At 49.5% G+C, this 18,888-nt stretch overlaps 1 protein-coding gene across 5 annotated transcripts in view; it reads right to left on the bottom strand.

Annotated features, from left to right (window-relative positions):
• The window catches only part of MORC2 (MORC family CW-type zinc finger 2), a 112,515-nt gene that overhangs the window by 11,237 nt on the left and 82,390 nt on the right, over positions 1-18,888 (bottom strand). For 4 of the 5 annotated variants that reach the window (XM_032768346.2, XM_032768348.2, XM_032768350.2 and 1 more), the window contains 2 exons: positions 18,716-18,809; positions 17,613-17,801 (listed from right to left, as the gene is read on the bottom strand). The exons of the other annotated variant lie outside the window; for it this stretch is intronic. In XM_032768346.2, coding sequence (XP_032624237.1) covers positions 17,613-17,801; positions 18,716-18,809 — 283 coding nt within the window. The remainder of the gene's footprint in view (positions 1-17,612; positions 17,802-18,715; positions 18,810-18,888) is intronic. 5 annotated transcript variants of the gene reach the window in all.

Genomic DNA, 18,888 nt, shown 5'->3' with positions numbered 1-18,888 from the left:
AGTTTTGCACCAAGGTGTAATGAGCAAGGAAGGTTCGTACTGAACTCCACATGGCTGCCCTGCATATGTCTGAAAGTGGTACATTGTGAAGGGTGACTGTAGTAGATGCTTGAGCTCTTGTGGAATGGGCTCTCCCCACAAGGAGTGCAGGCTGTCTCAATAACCAACAGCAGAGCGTAATGCACCCTGAAATCCACTTAGACATCCTCTGTGTGGAGATTGCCTGCCTCCTTAATCCTTTCAGTAACAGCAAAACAAACAAACAGTCTAGGGGACTTCCTGAATGGTCTCATCCTCTGCAGGTAGAAGGCAAGGCCCTGAGGAGGTTGAGGGAGTGAAGGCGCTGCTCCACTGCTGAGGCATAAGGCTTCGGCGAGAAAGCAGGTAAGTGCATAGGTTGGTTGAGATGAAAGCAAGAAACAACCTCTGCAGAAACTTGGGATGCTGGCGCTGGGCAACTTTGTCACTATGAAACACAGTGAAAGGGGGGGGTCCGCCATCATTGCCCCAGTTCACTTATCCTTCTCATGGGAAGTAATAGTCCCAGGAAGGCAACCTTCATGGAAAGGAGGAACTGGTAACATGAAGCCAGTGGCTTGAAGGGCAATTTCATTAAATGTCAAGAGAACAAGGTAGAGGTCCCATTGGGGAGCAATAAGTTAAATGGGTGGGGAAGGTTCTGAGGAGACCCTTTCAAAACCTGGTAGTTAATGGATGAGTAAATAGGGAGTGGTCTTCCACAGGGGAAAGTGGGGGGTGGGGGGGTGGAAGGCACTAAGAAGAGGAGGTAGTCCAAAAGACAGGGAAGTCCTCAGGGACAAGGCCCCTCTATTGGACCTAGGAGGCATAGCGCTTCCACTTGGCCCACGAGGAATACCTTGTGGACTCTTTCATAGAATCACGGAATATTATGGTTGGAAGGTACCTCAGGAGTTATCTAGTCCAACCCCCTGCTCAAAGCAGGACCAACCCCAACTATATCATCCCAGCCAGGGCTTTGTAAAGCCTGACCTTAAAAACCTCTAAGGAAGGAGATTCCACCACCTTCTTAGGTAATCCATTCCATTGCTTCACCACCCTCCTAGTGAAACAGTGGTTCCTAATACCCAACCTAAACATCCCCCACTGCAACTTGAGGTCATTACTCCTTGTTCTGTCATCTGGTATCACTGAGAACAGTCTAAATCCCTCCTCTTTGGAACCCCCTTTCAGGTAGTTGAAAGCAGCTATCAAATCCCCCTGCATTCTTCTCTTCTGCAAACTGAACAATCCCAGTTCCCTCAGCCTGTCCTCATAAGTCATGTACTCCAGCCCTCTAATCATGTTTGTTGCCCTCCGCTGAACTCTTTTCAATTTTTCCACATTCTTCTTGTAGTGTGAGGCCCAAAACTGGACACAGTACTCCAGATGAGGCCTCACCAATGTCGAATAGAGGGGAACGATCATGTCCCTCGATCTGCTGGTAATGCCCCTTGTGATGGGGCAAGGCCAGATGGCTACAGTAAAGTACTGAGAAACAGGGTATCACTGAGAACAGTCTAAATCCCTCCTCTTTGGAACCCTTTCAGGTAGTTGAAAGCAGCTATCAATCCCTGCATTCTTCTCTTCTGCAAACTGAACAATCCCAAGTTCCCTCAGCCTGTCCAATAAGTCATGTACTCCAGCCCTCTAATCATGTTTTGCCCTCCGCTGAATCTCTTTCAATTTTTCCACATTCTTCTTGTAGTGTGAGGCCCAAAACTGGACACAGTACTCCAGATGAGGCCTCACCATGTCGAATAGAGGGGAACGATCATGTCCCTCGATCTGCTGGTAATGCCCCTTGTGATGGGCAAGGCCAGATGGCTACAGTAAAGGTACTGAGAAACAGGTATGTTAGCCCCAGGCTAAACAAATCCCTAGTACCCTGGTAACCAATGGCAGTTGCTCAGGTTAATCAAGGCACCCGGAGCCAATTAAGACCCTTCCAGAAGGCAGTGGAGATAGCTACTTTAATTAGAACACCTGCAGCCAATCAGGCAGGCTAATCAGGGCACCTGGGTTTAAAAAAGGAGCTCGACACCGTCAGCAGGGAGGAGCCAGAGGAGAAGGAGTGCGAGTGAGGAGCCTGGAGCAAGAAGGCAAGGAGCTGAGAGTGAGAGAGTGTACTGCTGGAGGATTAAGGAGACCAGCATTATCAGACATCAGGAGAAGATCCGTGGTGAGGATAAAGAAGGTGTTTGGAGGAGGCTGGGGAATAGCCCAGGGAGTTTGTAGCTGTCATGCAGCTGTTACAGGAAAGCACTATAGACAGTGCAATCACACAGGCCCTGGCTGGAACCCGGAGAAGGGCGGCCCGGGTCCCCCCAAACCTCCCAACTCCTGATCAGACACAGGAGGACTGACCCCAGACTGTGGGGAAGATCACTGAGGTGAGCAAATCTGCCAAGAAGCGCAGGACCCACCAAAGGCAGAGGAGGAACTGTGTCACACCCCTGCTTATACAGCCCAAAATACACGTTAGCCTTCTTGGCAACAAGGGCACAAGCTGTTGACTCATATCAACTTCTTGTCCACTGTAACCCTAGTTCCTTTTCTGCAGAACTGCTGCCTAGCCCATTCGGTCTGAGTCTGTAACAGTGAATGGGATTCTTCTATCTTAAGTGCAGGACCTGCACCTGAACCTCATCAGGTTCTTTTGCTCAGTCCTCTAATTTGTTTAGGTCCCTCTGTATCCTATCCTAACTTCCAGCATATCTACCACTCCTCTCAGTTTAGTGTCACCTGCAAACTTGCTGAGGGTGCAGTCCACACCATCCTCCACATCATTAATGAAAATATTGAACAAACTGGCCCCAGCCAAACCTTGGGGCAACTCCACTTGAAACCGGCTGCAACTAGACATGGAGTCATTGAATCACTACCCGTTGAGCCCCGACGATCTAAGCCAGCTTCTATCCACCTTATAGTCCATTCATCCAGCCCATACTTCTTTAAACTTGCCGGCAAGAATATCGCGGGAAACCGTATCAAAAGCTTTGCTAAAGTCAAGGAATAAACATCCACTGCTTCTCCCTCATCAAAACCGCCAGTTATCTCTCATAGAAGGCAATTAGGTTAGTCAGGCATGACTTGCCCTTGTGAATCCATGCTGACTGTTCTGATCACTTTCCTCTCCTCTAAGTGCTTCAGAATGATCTTTGAGGAACTGCTCATGATTTTTCCAGGGACTGGAGGTGAGTGACTGGCCTGTAGCCTCCCGGATCTTCCTCCTTCCCTTTTAAAGATGGCAGTACATTAGTCTTTCCCAGTTATCCGGGACCTCCCCAATCACATGAATTTTCAAAGATAATAGCCAATGGCTCTGCAATCACATCCGCCAACACCTTTAGCACCCTCAGATGAAGTGCATCCGGCCCATGGATTTGTGCTCATCCAGCTTTTCTACATAGTTCAAGAACCACTTCTTTCTCCACCGAGGGCTGGTCACCTCCTCCCCATACTGTGCTGCCCAGTGCAGCAGTCTGGGAACTGACCTTGTTTTGTGAAGACAGAGGCAAAAAAAAGCATTGAGTACATTAGCTTTTTCCACATCCCTGTCACTAGGTTGCCTCCCTCATTCAGTAAGGGGCCCATGCTTCCTTGACTTTCTTCCTGTGGCTAATATACCTGAAGAAACCCTTCTGTTACTCTTACCATCTCTTGCTAGCTGCAACTCCAAGTGTGATTTGGCCTTCCTGATTTCACTCCTGCATGCCTGAGCAATATCTTTATACTCTCCCTGGTCATTTGTCCAAGCTTCCACTTCTTGTATGCTTCTTTTTGCATTTAAGATCAGCAAAGATTTCACTGTTAAGCAAAGCTGGTCGCCTGCCATATTACTATTATTTTCTACACATCGGGATGGTTTGTTCCTGCAACCTCAATAAGGATTCTTAAAATAACAGCCAGCTCTCCTGACTCCTTTCCTCTCAATTCATTCTCAGGGACCTGCCCATCAGCTCATGAAAGAGTCAAAAGTCTGCTTTTCTGAAGTCCAGGGTCTGTATTCTGCTGCTCTCCTTCTTCCTTGTGTCAGGATCCTGAACTCAACCATCTCATGGTCACTGCCTCCCAGGTTCCCATCCATTTTTGCTTTCCCCTACTAACTCTTCTCTGTTTGTAAGCAGGCAGGTCAAGAAGAGCTCTGCCCTAGTTGGTTCTCCACAGCACTTGCACCAGGAAATTGTCCCTACACTTTCCAAAAACTTCCTGATTTTCTGTGCACTGCTGTATTGCTCTCTGCTCTCTCAGCAGATATCAGGGTGATTAAAGTCTCCCATGAGAACCAGGGCCCGCGATCTCATAACTTCGGCTAGTTTGCCGGAAGAAAGCCTCATCGCACCTCACCCCGCTGGTCTGGTGGTCTATGCAGACTCCCACACACAACATCACCCTTATTGCTCACACTTCTAAACTTAATCCAGTGACTCTCAGGTTTTTTCTGCAGTTTCATATCGGAGCTCTGATGCATCATACTGCTCTGACATACAATGCACTCCCCCACCTTTTCTTCCTACTGCTTGAGAGGATATCTTAGAATTATAGGGCTGGTAGGGTCTTGAGATCTAGTCCAGTCCAGCAACTCACAGCAGGATAAGTATTACTGAGAAGCATTGGTCAGAATACTGATGTGGGGGACCAGCAATTTTTTTCCCCAATTGCCAGGGACGCGTGGCAATTATCCTATTCGATCTCTTATGATAACACTCGCTGCAGACGGGCAGCCGATATGCCGGTCGCGGACCACCACTTTGAGAGCACTGATCTAGACCATCCCTGACAAGTGTTTGTCTAACTGCTCTTAAAAATCCCATTGATGTACTGCCAATGAACATTTCATTGTAGCAAAGATGCCCATACAAAAACAAGTCTGAGTGAAGCATCTGTGGATCAGGATGCCTGATCCGGCTGCCGGGTTGCATGAGCAGCTAAGGAAAAGTTGGCAAAGGATGCAGGGGAGAAGCTGACAGGTAAAGAAGGTGGGGAAACCAGCACGGGCCTGGCCAGAAAGGGGTGATCAGAATAATTGTGGTCTTCTCCCTTCTGATCTTGTGGGGACTTGTGGCAGCAGCAGTAGAGGGGAAAGGGTAATTGATCTGGGTCTGACCAGTGGAGGAACAAGGGCAATCACCTTGGGAATGGGTTCAGAGCCTTCCCCCAGAGCAGTATGTACTAAACTTGCTATTGGTGTGGGAGGCAAGGAGGTCCCGGTTCGAGTCCCCCACAGGCTGAAAATGTCGTAACTACGGTGTTGTGAAGCTCCCAATTGTGATCGACTATGTATTTTCTGCAGAGAGAGAGTCACAGTCATGTTCTGAGTCCCCAGAAAATAGGCGCTGACAACAGGGGTCTTATGGGCAATGCATCAATCCCACAGATGACTGCTTCCACACACAGTGTGAGCTGACCTCATGCCCCCTTGTAGATGATGTAATAAACGTGGTGGTGTAAGTCAGACATGAGAGAGTGAATGGATGGAAGAAATGCGAGATTCTCTCGATACCACCTGAAGCCTAATATATACTGATGTGCATTCTAGATTCCAAGGGGTTCAAGACCTTTGCATCAGAGCTCGCCATGTGGGCATCGCCTTCTGGGGCGAGTGATGTGTTCGGAATGATCGCTGTGTCCAGGAAGGATGGAGGAAAGCATCCCAGTGAGACTGGCTCAGGTCCATCCACCACCAAAGGGAGGAAGCACCTCTGGGGGACTGAACACGAAAGTCCATAGTATGTCGCATGGGTGAGTAGACCCTCTGGAGCCACAGCTAATGCACAGCTAAGTGAAGGTGAGTGAAGCTCACATAATGTGCAAGCTGCCATGTGGCCAGGGGGATAGGCAATTCCTGGTCCAGAACAGAAGGACCATGACACTCCAGGCAACGAGTTCCTGAAACCAGTCTGAGAACCCTGTCCCTCAGTAAGAAAGGCTCCATGTTGAGACCATGCTGATGGAGGCCCACTAGAATATCCAGGGACTGTGCAGGAACCAGAGTTGATTTTCTCAACATTTCAACTCACCGCACCAGGGGAAGGAAAGTAATCTGGGTACTTGCAGGCTGAGGCTCAAAGCTTGTCCCTGGATTGGTGCTGTTAGTCAGCCAGCCCAGGTGCAGGTGCAGATGCAGGTGTGAGTTACCCCAGAGATCGAGAAATGCCTTGAGGAGTGGAGGGAATTATGCGTCTTCTAGTTAATCAAGGCGAGACTAATCGGAAAGGGAAGTCATCCACGTAATTCTGTACCTTCCTGGGGAAACCAGATGATGAGCGCCGTACGCTTGTGATTTCCCCCGTCATACGATTCAAATAAGCATCACGTGCAAAGAAATATCTGCTGCGTCACCAAGCGCCATTCCCATGACCTAGTTTGGCCCTCCGCACAGGATAGCCTGGAATGGGCTTGACCTAGCTGGTTGGAGTTTGTCAGTAAAAGTGAGAGCATATTTGTAGTTCGAGATCTGAAATTGGAGGCTATGCTGATGAGAAGATACCTTGACCCAGAAGGTCCAGCGGCTTCCCCTTGTCTGCCAGGGTGCATGTGGGTACTGCTGCCTGGCCTATTCCATTGCTGCTGGATCACGAGAATTGGGTGAGCAGTGGGAAAAATAGAAACGCAACCCCATAGCTATAGTATAAGTGTAACTCCTCGCTTATGTGTAGTTATGTTCCTGAAAAATGCTACTCTTAAGCAAAACAATGTTAAGCAAATCTAATTTCCCCATAGCGAATTAATGTAAAGGGGTGAGAGGTTAGGTCTAGTACACACACACACCTCATACATGCCCCTTTAAGTACGCTGACCCCACTCTAAGTACACTGCCTTTTTAAGTAAATCAGAACTGAGACAGGCAGACTGCTGCAGCAAGCTCCCTCTGTCCTGACTCTGTCGTGTGTCCCCTGCTTCTGTGTGAGTGGGGTAAACAGGAGCAGGGAGAAAGGGACCCCTGACATCAGTACCCTCTTCCCCACCCACCCCCTGCACAGCAAGCAGGAGCTCCAGGACAGCTCAGGGCAGAGGCAGAGTAAGCACACGGCAGTAGGGGGAGGGACACCTGAACTGCCGCGTTCCAGTTTCCAGCCAGGTGAAGAATGGCAATCATATTGATTGGTAGAGCCACCCTGGTCGGTAATAGAGGCCTGAAGGATTTTCAGAAACGGGCGTCGTTTGTCCTGTACTCCTCCAAAGGAAAATGAAGGTCCTCAGCACCCCGTTAGGAGTCTTAGAAGCAAAAGCCATTTGGATGCAAGGGAGAGCCAAGATCACTGTTGTGTCTGGAGAAGACGATGGAAATTGTCCCTGCTGTGGACCAGTACCATGGAACCAGATGGAGAGGCCTCATCTGCAAAACCAGTTCTGATCACCTACTCGAGGACGCCTGAAGGGGAATAGGGTCAAACCCCTCTTGCTGAACAGGAAGATTCTGAAGGTGGAATTGAGGCCAGGACCCGCCAGTAACAGCCACAGGATCGATCCAGCACACTGCTGCAGAGGGCACCCAATGGAGTGGGTTACCAGTGGCTTCTCTGCGGGGAAAGGAGGGTACTGCTTATGAAAGCTGCAGGCCCTTTGAGTAACTCAAGTGGGCAGTAGCGATGGGTGGCCCTTGTATGCCATCCAAATCCTCTGATGAAGACAGGATTTCGGTTCACAAAGTGGTACTGTTGGAACCCTAATAAACCAGTGGTCTTCACTAAGGTCTGGGGCCCTGGGGAGCACAGCGTTGAGGGGGTTCCAAACAAGTCATGGCCTGGCGTTAGAATTTGCTAGGCCCAGGGCAGAAAGCGATGAAGCTCCACTATGGAGGACTGCAGCCTGGCCCTGACTCCAGCACCTGTGGCTGAAGCTGAAGCCTGAGCAACTTAGTTTCAATGGTTGCTGCTGTGGCATGGGCCACCGGGCAATTAACCTGCTTCCTACCCTTAATGCAGCCATAGATTTTATATGGGAGAAACAGTTTGTGGTACACTAGTGGCCCGTGGAGATTTTGTAGCGTGTTGTGGGGGCACACAGAAAGAAAAAGGTTGAGAACCTCTGCTATATACCATAGGGGAAGGTATAGAAGCAATTTGACTGAAGCAAGTCCTGGTTGGAGATTGTACCCCTAGGCACAGACTGTAGAGGAAGGCTTAGGGACCTCGCTTCCCTATAGCTAAGAGTTCATGAGGCCCAAGCACGATCTCCAACATCTCCAGAGTCAGTGGCACAGGCTCTGTAGCTGGAAGTGGAGCTGGAGCAGAGGACTGTTTCAAAGCCACTATTTCCCTTGACTTAGGGCAGGCTGACTCAGAAGGTGCGTGCGTCTGGTGCTCGGTACTGGCCGATCCACTGGCCTTTTGTGATTTCTTGTCATGCTTGTGAGCTTGGGAACATACTGCTTCTCCATGGCTGGAACTCGTGGAGGGTGAATCATCGGTCCTTGGCCTGGAGGAAGATTTACTGCCATGCACATGGCATGTGCTTTCCTTGCCTCTCGAGTAGGCCCCCAGCATGGGGTCTGTACTACTGGTACCAGCAAACTGGACTCTATCTCCGAGGTCAGAGATGCATTCCTGGTTTCTCAGGCTGATGTACAGCGGGGTGCCCTGGCGTGGATCTCACCGTAGCCGCATAGAGACCTCCATGAGGTGCTTCTTGAGGCAGAGAGCCCGCTTCCTGGTTATGGCTTGGGAAGGACAAGCAGTACTACACCTGGATGAAACATGGGCTTCTCCAAGCAATAGAGGCAGCGATGTTGCTCGCAGCTGACTGAAAACAATCATGTCAGGAGGCCGAGACCTTAAACCCTGGCATCATCGGTATAATCCAGACAGGTATGGGTGCTGGGTTGGATGGAGGGACAGGTAAATGGATTCCCAAAAGTCTCTTATTGCCTAAAAACTCTACTAGACACTAAACTACAGTAAAAACAGCAAAAACTAGACTAAAACAAACTATGTAAAATTCTGACTTTCCTTTTTTAAGCAGGTATGACTCAGACCAAGTGGTGGTGGTAAGGAACTGGAGATGCAGTCAGTCTGCCTTGCCCTTTGTCACTTCAGAAAACCATAAGGCAAAGCAAGGGCGCATGTGTGGGCCAACTGACACCACACTTTCAAATTCTCTAGCTCCAGATGCATGGCACACATGTAAACCATCAGTGGAATACAATCGGAACCATCATTGACGAAGAAGAGATGTTACAGTAGATACATCGGGGCAGGGGATGGGAAGCAGGGAGAGAAATGCTGTGACTCTCTCTTAGACAACTCTGCAGCAACCCTTGCCATAAATATCCTGTCAATCCCCCTTAAGCCCGGCCTGCAGGATTCATTGCTATTCAAGAGTGAGAACTTCAGACTTTTATACTGCAGATGAATACTTACGGTAGCACTGCCAGCTTTCCTAGCTGTGGCCTCATTAATAGCCAACCACGCCCCAAACCCTATTGAAGCCCTGAGCTGCCCCCCTCCCACCTAACAACCGTACACTCCAGTTTCCACATCAGACACCGTCCTGCTTTAGAACTGGGCAGAAATTCCAGCCAGAGCACATCACCACTTCTTAACCAGTCCCAAGGATTGCTACTGAGACAATAGAAGTACTCCTCTCCCCCAGGAGCCAAGTACAGAGCTTCTTCTGCACACATGGCCCCTGGCGGCAGAGAAGGCCAAAGTCAAGGGATGTTCTCCTCTGCCTAAGCTGTTGGTGTAGTCATTGACACTGAGGACAGTGGGTGTAAACAGAATCCCACTCACGCAAGGAGCAGCATCATGCCCCACACAAAAGTTATAAGAAAGTGAAAAATCAGGCTCTGGGAATTTAACCCACCTGCAACACAGAACACTGAGTTACTGAGGACCAAAGACAAAACTGGAATGTAATCAAATTGTGGGCTAGTGAAATAGAAGCACAATTTGACTGAAGCAAGTCCTGGGTTGGAGATTGTACCTCCCTAGGCACAGACTGTAGAGGAAGGCTTAGGGACCTCGCTTCCCCTATAGCTAAGAGTTCATGAGGCCCAAGCACGATCTCCAACATCTCCAGAGTCAGTGGCACAGGCTCTGTAGCTGGAAGTGGAGCTGGAGCAGAGGACTGTTTCAAAGCCACTATTTCCCTTGACTTAGGGCAGGCTGACTCAGAAGGTGCGTGCGTCTTGGTGCTCGGTACTGGCCGATCCACTGGCCTTTTGTGATTTCTTGTCATGCTTGTGAGCTTGGGAACATACTGCTTCTCCATGGCTGGAACTCGTGGAGGGTGAATCATCGTCCTTGGGCCTGGAGGAAGATTTACTGCCATGCACATGGCATGTGCTTCCTTGCCTCTCGAGTAGGCCCCAGCATGGGGTCTGTACTACTGGTACCAGCAGAACTGGACTCTATCTCCGAGGTCAGAGATGCATTCCTGGGTTTCTCAGGCTGATGTACAGCGGGGGTGCCCTGGCGTGGATCTCACCGTAGCCGCATAGAGACCTCCATGAGGTGCTTCTTGAGGCAGAGAGCCCGCCTTCCTGGTTATGGCTTGGGAAGGACAAGCAGATACTACACCTGGATGAAACATGGGCTTCTCCAAGCAATAGAGGCAGCGATGTTGCTCGCAGCTGACTGAAAACAATCATGTTCAGGAGGCGCAGACCTTAAACCCTGGCATCATCGGTATAATCCAGAACAGGTATGGGTGCTGGGTTGGGATGGAGGGACAGGTAAATGGATTCCCCAAAGTCTCTTATTGCCTAAAAACTTCTACTAGACACTAAACTACAGTAAAAACAGCAAAAACTAGACTAAAACAAACTATGTAAAATTCTGACTTTCCTTTTTTAAGCAGGTATGACTCAGACCAAGTGGTGGTGGTAAGGAACTGGAGATGCAGTCAGTCTGCCTTGCCCTTTGTCACTTCAGACAAAACCATAAGGCAAAGCAAGGGCGCATGTGTGGGCCAACTGACACCACCACTTTCAAATTCTCTAGCTCCAGATGCATGGCACACATGTAAACCATCAGTGGAATACAATCGGGACCATCATTGACGAAGAAGAGATGTTACAGTAGATACATCGGGGCAGGGGATGGGAAGCAGGGAGAGAAATGCTGTGATCTCTCTCTTCAGACAACTCTGCAGCAACCCTTGCCATAATATTCCTGTCAATCCCCCTTAAGCCCGGCCTGCAGGATTCATTGCTATTCCAAGAGTGAAGAACTTCAGACGTTTATACTGCAGATGAATACTTACCGGTAGCACTGCCAGCTTTCCTAGCTGTGGCCTCATTAATAGCCAACCACGCCCCAAACCCTATTGAAGCCCTGATGCTCCCCTCCCACCTTACAACCGTACACTCCAGTTTCCACATCAGACACCGTCCTGCTTTAGAACTGGGCAGAAATTCCAGCCAGAGCACATCACCACTTCTTAACCAGTCCCAAGGATTGCTACTGAGACATATGAAGTACTCCCTCTCCCCAGGAGCCAAGTACAGAGCTTCTTCTGCACACATGGCCCCTGGCGGCAGGACTCCTTTGCCTCTCATGTCATTCTCCCAGGGGATCCTGCCCATCAGCTCCATGAAAGAGTCAAAGTCTGCTTTTCTGAAGTCCAGGGTCTGTATTCTGCTGCTCTCCCTTCTTCCTTGTGTCAGGATCCTGAACTCAACCATCTCATGGTCACTGCCTCCCAGGTTCCCATCCATTTTTGCTTCCCCTACTAACTCTTCTCTGTTTGTAAGCAGCAGGTCAAGAAGAGCTCTGCCCCTAGTTGGTTCCTCCAGCACTTGCACCAGGAAATTGTCCCCTACACTTTCCAAAAACTTCCTGGATTTTCTGTGCACTGCTGTATTGCTCTCTGCTCTCTCAGCAGATATCAGGGTGATTAAAGTCTCCCATGAGAACCAGGGCCCGCGATCTCATAACTTCGGCTAGTTGCCGGAAGAAAGCCTCATCCACCTCACCCCGCTGGTCTGGTGGTCTATAGCAGACTCCCACCACAACATCACCCTTATTGCTCACACTTCTAAACTTAATCCAGTGACTCTCAGGTTTTTCTGCAGTTTCATATCGGAGCTCTGAGCAGTCATACTGCTCTGACATACAATGCAACTCCCCCACCTTTTCTGTCCTACTGCTTGAGAGGATATCTTAGAATTATAGGACTGGTAGGGTCTTGAGATCTAGTCCAGTCCCCAGCACTCACAGCAGGAATAAGTATTAGCTTGAGAAGCATTGGTCTAGATATCTGATGTGGGGGACCAGCAATTTTTTTCCCCTAATGTGCCAGGGACCGGTGGCATATTATCCTATTCGATGCTCTTATGATAACACTCGCTGCAGACGGGCAGCCGATATGCCGGTCTGCGGACCACCACTTTGAGAAGCACTGATCTAGACCATCCCTGACAAGTGTTTGTCTAACCTGCTCTTAAAAATCTCCATTGATGTACTGCCAATGAACATTTCCATTGTAGCAAAGATGCCCATACAAAAACCAAGCTCTGAGGTGAAGCATCTGTGGATCAGGATGCCTGATCCGGCTGCCGTGTTGCATGAGCAGCTCTAGGAAAGTTGGCAAAGGATGCAGGGGAGAAGCTGACAGGTAAAGAAGGTGGGGAAACCAGCACGGGCCTGGCCAGAAAGGGGTGATCAGAATAATTGTGGTCTTCTCCCTTCTGATCTTGTGGGGGGACTTGTGGCAGCAGCAGTAGAGGGGGAAAGGTGTAATTGATCTGGTCTGACCAGTGGAGGACAAGGGCATCACCTTGGGAATGGGTTCAGAGCCTTCCCCCCGAGAGCAGTATGTACTAAACTTGCTATTGGTGTGGGAGGCAAGGAGGTCCCTGGTTCGAGTCCCCCACAGGCTGAAAATGTCGTTAACTACGGTGTTGTGAAGCTCCCAATTGTGATCGACTATGTATTTTCTGCAGAGAGAGAGTCAACAGTCATGTTCTGAGTCCCCAGAAGATAGGCTGCTGACAACAGGGTCTTATGGGCAATGCATCAATCCCACAGATGAACTGCTTCCACACACAGTGTAGCTGACCTCATGCCCCCTTGTTAGATGATGTAATAAACGGTGGTGGTGTAGTCAGACATGATGAGAGTGAATGGATGGAAGAAATGCGAGATTCTCTCGATACCACCTGAAGCCTAATATACTGATGTGCATTCTAGATTCCCAAGGGGTTCAAGACCTTTGCATCATGAGCTCGCCCATGTGGGCATCCCTTCTGGCGAGTGATGTGTTCGGGATGATCGCTGTGTCCAGGAAGGATGGGAGGAAAGGCATCCCAGTGCAGACCTGGCTCAGGTCCATCCACCACCAGAGGGAGGAAAGCACCTCTGGGGGGACTGACAGCAGAAAGTCCATAGTATGTCGCATGGGTGAGTAGACCCTCTGGAGCCACAGCTAAAGACAGCTAAGTCGAAGGTGAGTGAAGCTCACATATGTGCAAGCTGCCATGTGGCCAGGGGGATAGGCAATTCCTGTCCAGAACAGAAGGACCATTGACTACTCAGGCAACGAGTTCCTGAACAGTCTGGAACCTGTCCCTCAGTAAGAAGGCTCATGTTGAGACCATGCTGATGGAGGCCCCTATGAAATCCAGGGACTGTGCAGGAACCAGAGTTGATTTCTCAACATTTACACTCACCCCCAGGGAAGGAAAGTAATCTGGGTAACTTGCAGGCTGAGGCTCAAAGCTTGTCCCTGGATTGTGCTGTTAGCAGCCAGCCAGGTGCAGGTGCAGATGCAGGTGTGTAGTTACCCAGAGATCGTAGAATCCTTGAGGGAGTGGAGGGAATTATCGGTCTTCTAGTTAATCAGGCGAGACTAATCGAAAGGGAAGTCATCCACGGTATTCTGTACCTCCCTGGGGAAACCAGATGAACGTAGCTGTGATTTCCCCTGCATGACGATTCAAATAAGCCATCACGTGCAAAGAAATATCTGCTGCGTCCACAGCGCCATTCTCATGACCAGTTTGCCCTCCGCCAGGATAGCCTGGAAATGGGCTTGACCTTGCTGGTGGAGTTTGTCAGTAAAGTTGAGAGTCATATTTGTAGTTCGAGATCTGAAATTGGAGGCTAGCTGATGAGAAGACCTTGCAACCCAGAAGGTCCAGTCGCTTCCCCCCTTGTCTGCCAGGGTGCAGTGTGGGTACTGCTGCCTGGCCTATTCCATTGCTGCTTGGATCACGAGGAATTGGGTGAGCAGTGGGAAAATAGAAACGCAGACCCCATAGCTATATGTATAGTAACTCCTCGCTTAATGTTGTAGTTATGTTCCTGAAAAATGCTACTTTAAGCAAAACAATGTTAAGCAAATCTAATTTCCCCATACGAATTAATGTAAAGGGGGGTGAGAGGTTAGGTTCTAGGTACACACACACACACACTGCCCCTTTAAGTACGCTGACCCCACTCTAAGTACACTGCCTTTTTAAGTAAATCAGAACGTTGAGACAGCAGCTGCTGCCAGCAAGCTCCCTCTGTCCTGAGCTCTGTCGTGTGTCCCCCCTGCTCTGTGGAGGTGGGGTACAGGAGCAGGGGGAAAAGGGATCCCCTGACATCAGTACCCCTCTTCCCCACCCACCCCCTGCACAGCAAGCAGGAGGCTCCCAGGAACAGCTCAGAGGCAGAGGGCAGGAGTAGCACACGGCAGTAGGGGGAGGGACACCTGAACTGCCCGTTCCAGTTCCAGCCAGCTGAAGAATGGCATCATTGATTGGTAGAGCCACCCTGGTCGGTACTGAGGCCTGAAGGATGTTCAGAAACGGGCGCTGTTTGTCCTGTACTTCCTCCAAAGGAATATGAAGGTCCTCAGCCACCCCGTGTAGGAGGTCTTAGAACTGGCAAAAGCCATTTGGATGCAAGGGAGAAGCCAAGATCACTGTTGTGTCTGGAGAAGACGATGGAAATTGTCCCTGCTGTGGAACCAGTACCAGTGGAACCAGATGGAGAGGCTCATCCTGCAAAACCAGTTCTGATCACCTACTCGAGGATGCCTGAAGTGGGAATAGGGTCAAACCCTCTCTTGCTGAACAGGAAGATTCTGAAGGTGGATATTGAGGCCAGGACCCCCAGTACAGCCAACAGGATCGATCCAGCACATGCTGCAGAGGGCCCCATGGAGTGGGTTACCAGTGGCTTCTCTGCTGGGGGAAAGGAGGGTACTGCTATGAAGCTGCAGGCCCCTTTGAGTAACTCATAGTGGCAGTAGCGGATGGGTGGCCCTTGTGCTCCATCCAAATCCTCTGATGATGAAAACTAGGATTTCGGTTCCAAAAGTGGTACTGTTGGAACCCTATAAACCAGTGGTTTTCAACTAAGGTCTGGGGCCCCTTGGGGGCCACAAGCTGGTTTGAGGGGGTCCAACAAGCATGGCTGGCGTTAGATTTGCTAGGGCCCAGGGCAGAAAGCTGAAGCTCCACTATGGAGGACTGCAGCCCTGGGCCCTGAGCTCCAGCACCTGTGGCTGAAGCTGAAGCCTGAGCAACTTAGTTTCATGGTGCTGCTTGTGGCATGGGCCACCGGGCAATTATCCTGCTTCCTACCCTTAATGCCAGCCATAGATTTTATATGGAGAAAAACAGTTGTTGTGGTACCAGTGGCCCGTGGAGATTTTGTAGCGTGTTGTGGGGGCACCAGAAAGAAAAAGGTTGAGAACCTCTGCTATAAACCATAGGGGAAAGGATAGAAGCACAATTTGACTGAAGCAAGTCCTGGGTTGGAGATTGTACCTCCCTAGGCACAGACTGTAGAGGAAGGCTTAGGGACCTCGCTTCCCCTATAGCTAAGAGTTCATGAGGCCCAAGCACGATCTCCAACATCTCCAGAGTCAGTGGCACAGGCTCTGTAGCTGGAAGTGGAGCTGGAGCAGAGGACTGTTTCAAAGCCACTATTTCCCTTGACTTAGGGCAGGCTGACTCAGAAGGTGCGTGCGTCTTGGTGCTCGGTACTGGCCGATCCACTGGCCTTTTGTGATTTCTTGTCATGCTTGTGAGCTTGGGAACATACTGCTTCTCCATGGCTGGAACTCGTGGAGGGTGAATCATCGTCCTTGGGCCTGGAGGAAGATTTACTGCCATGCACATGGCATGTGCTTCCTTGCCTCTCGAGTAGGCCCCAGCATGGGGTCTGTACTACTGGTACCAGCAGAACTGGACTCTATCTCCGAGGTCAGAGATGCATTCCTGGGTTTCTCAGGCTGATGTACAGCGGGGGTGCCCTGGCGTGGATCTCACCGTAGCCGCATAGAGACCTCCATGAGGTGCTTCTTGAGGCAGAGAGCCCGCCTTCCTGGTTATGGCTTGGGAAGGACAAGCAGATACTACACCTGGATGAAACATGGGCTTCTCCAAGCAATAGAGGCAGCGATGTTGCTCGCAGCTGACTGAAAACAATCATGTTCAGGAGGCGCAGACCTTAAACCCTGGCATCATCGGTATAATCCAGAACAGGTATGGGTGCTGGGTTGGGATGGAGGGACAGGTAAATGGATTCCCCAAAGTCTCTTATTGCCTAAAAACTTCTACTAGACACTAAACTACAGTAAAAACAGCAAAAACTAGACTAAAACAAACTATGTAAAATTCTGACTTTCCTTTTTTAAGCAGGTATGACTCAGACCAAGTGGTGGTGGTAAGGAACTGGAGATGCAGTCAGTCTGCCTTGCCCTTTGTCACTTCAGACAAAACCATAAGGCAAAGCAAGGGCGCATGTGTGGGCCAACTGACACCACCACTTTCAAATTCTCTAGCTCCAGATGCATGGCACACATGTAAACCATCAGTGGAATACAATCGGGACCATCATTGACGAAGAAGAGATGTTACAGTAGATACATCGGGGCAGGGGATGGGAAGCAGGGAGAGAAATGCTGTGATCTCTCTCTTCAGACAACTCTGCAGCAACCCTTGCCATAATATTCCTGTCAATCCCCCTTAAGCCCGGCCTGCAGGATTCATTGCTATTCCAAGAGTGAAGAACTTCAGACGTTTATACTGCAGATGAATACTTACCGGTAGCACTGCCAGCTTTCCTAGCTGTGGCCTCATTAATAGCCAACCACGCCCCAAACCCTATTGAAGCCCTGATGCTCCCCTCCCACCTTACAACCGTACACTCCAGTTTCCACATCAGACACCGTCCTGCTTTAGAACTGGGCAGAAATTCCAGCCAGAGCACATCACCACTTCTTAACCAGTCCCAAGGATTGCTACTGAGACATATGAAGTACTCCCTCTCCCCAGGAGCCAAGTACAGAGCTTCTTCTGCACACATGGCCCCTGGCGGCAGAGAAGGCCAAAGTCAAGGGATGTTTCTCCTCTGCCTAGCTGTTGGTGTAGTCATTGACACCTGAGGACAGTGGGGTGTAAACCAGAACTCCCCACTCACGCAAGGAGCAGCATCATGCACCCACACAAAAGTTATAAGAAAGTGAAAAATCAGGCTCTGGGAATTTAACCCCACCTGCAACACAGAACACTGAGTTACTGAGGACCAAAGACAAAACTGGAATGTAATCAAATTGTGGGCTAAGTGAAGTCCTAACTTTCCCCAGTGTCTCAGCTGGGCCCAATCCAGTGGCACTCAGTAATTCTAGTCTGCACCTGGGGTCTCACCCACCTCCTGCACTTTCTGCAGAAGTGCCACAATATTAGTCCTCAGCTTCTGCAGTTTTTCCTCTGTCTCTTTAAGTTTTCTCTCTGAGCTGCGGAGGTTTTCCTCACAGACTTTGGCCCGGGCATCAGCACGAGTCTGATAGGAATTGCACAAGTTCTGCAGACCCATCTCATACTGTTTGAAATATTCTTTCTGTAGGTAGACAAAACAAAGTGAGTCAATATTCTGTGACAAGATCAAGGAACACCAAAGCCCCACCCCCAGCAGAATTCCCCCAGCAGCTGCAATCTGCCCATAGTAATGAAGGGGACTCCAGATGCCAACCTCTGATACTGCCTGGGAAACAACAGAGTCACCAGTTACACTGTTCATTTCTGGATTTTACCATAGAAAGTTAGCAAACAGGCTGCCCTGTTCCTCCAAGAGCAGAGCCCAAAGCTCAGAAATGGACTCTCATGTATCCTTCCTCACTCTGAGGCCACAGAAGTACCACACACCCTGCTCCCACCATTCCATTGTAGTTTCCTCCCTGATTTACTGGTAGAAGCATCCAGACAGAGCTAATATGAAGTTATTTGCCTAGCAAAGGACATCACTCCTTTTATTTCAGCATCTGATCACCATCCATCTCATTTATTTTACATTATAAAAACTGTCCCTTCATTTGCCTGATTAAAAAAAGAAGAAAGATGGATGGGAAAAACCCTGACAAAATCCAGTAATAAAACCAGAAGCTTTGTTTCACAGGCTAGTTAAGGTTGCCTTGTGACAACAAAGTCCTGGTATTTCTAACCCTGAGCAACATGACCCTCAGTGGATCAAAAGAAGCACTTGCTGGCTCACACTGCATCCATGGACAGAGGGATGAGGACGGGGAAAAATCGGCAGAACTCTGATCATTCACCATTTGGCATCCCAACAGATCTTCTCTGAAGAGCAATGATTTGGTAAAATAAACGTTGCATTCGCATTTCCTCAGGAGGATGAACACTCCAGAAACATCTGTTTGACCCCTCTATTCCCAAAGCAGAGAAACATGGGATCTGAAATTTTTCCATTTGTAGATCCAGCACAAGTTTAGTGTGAAAGAGAAGCACTGAACTCACCAGAGGAAAAGCCATCAATTCTTCTGAACTCATGGAACTCAGCTCCTTCTTGGAGATGGGGAAATTTGGAGGTAAGAAGTACCGCAAACAATTCCTACCCAAGAGAAAACAAGCACCCACAGGTAGAGTTTAAAGTCTTGTTTGGAGATTGAGATGCTCAGAAATGGTAACGG

This window comes from Chelonoidis abingdonii, chromosome 22 (assembly GCF_003597395.2).
Source record: "Chelonoidis abingdonii isolate Lonesome George chromosome 22, CheloAbing_2.0, whole genome shotgun sequence".
Taxonomy (NCBI): Eukaryota; Metazoa; Chordata; order Testudines; family Testudinidae; genus Chelonoidis; species Chelonoidis abingdonii.
Note: the sequence above shows the minus strand (reverse complement) of the source record. Positions and strands in the feature narration are given on the sequence as shown.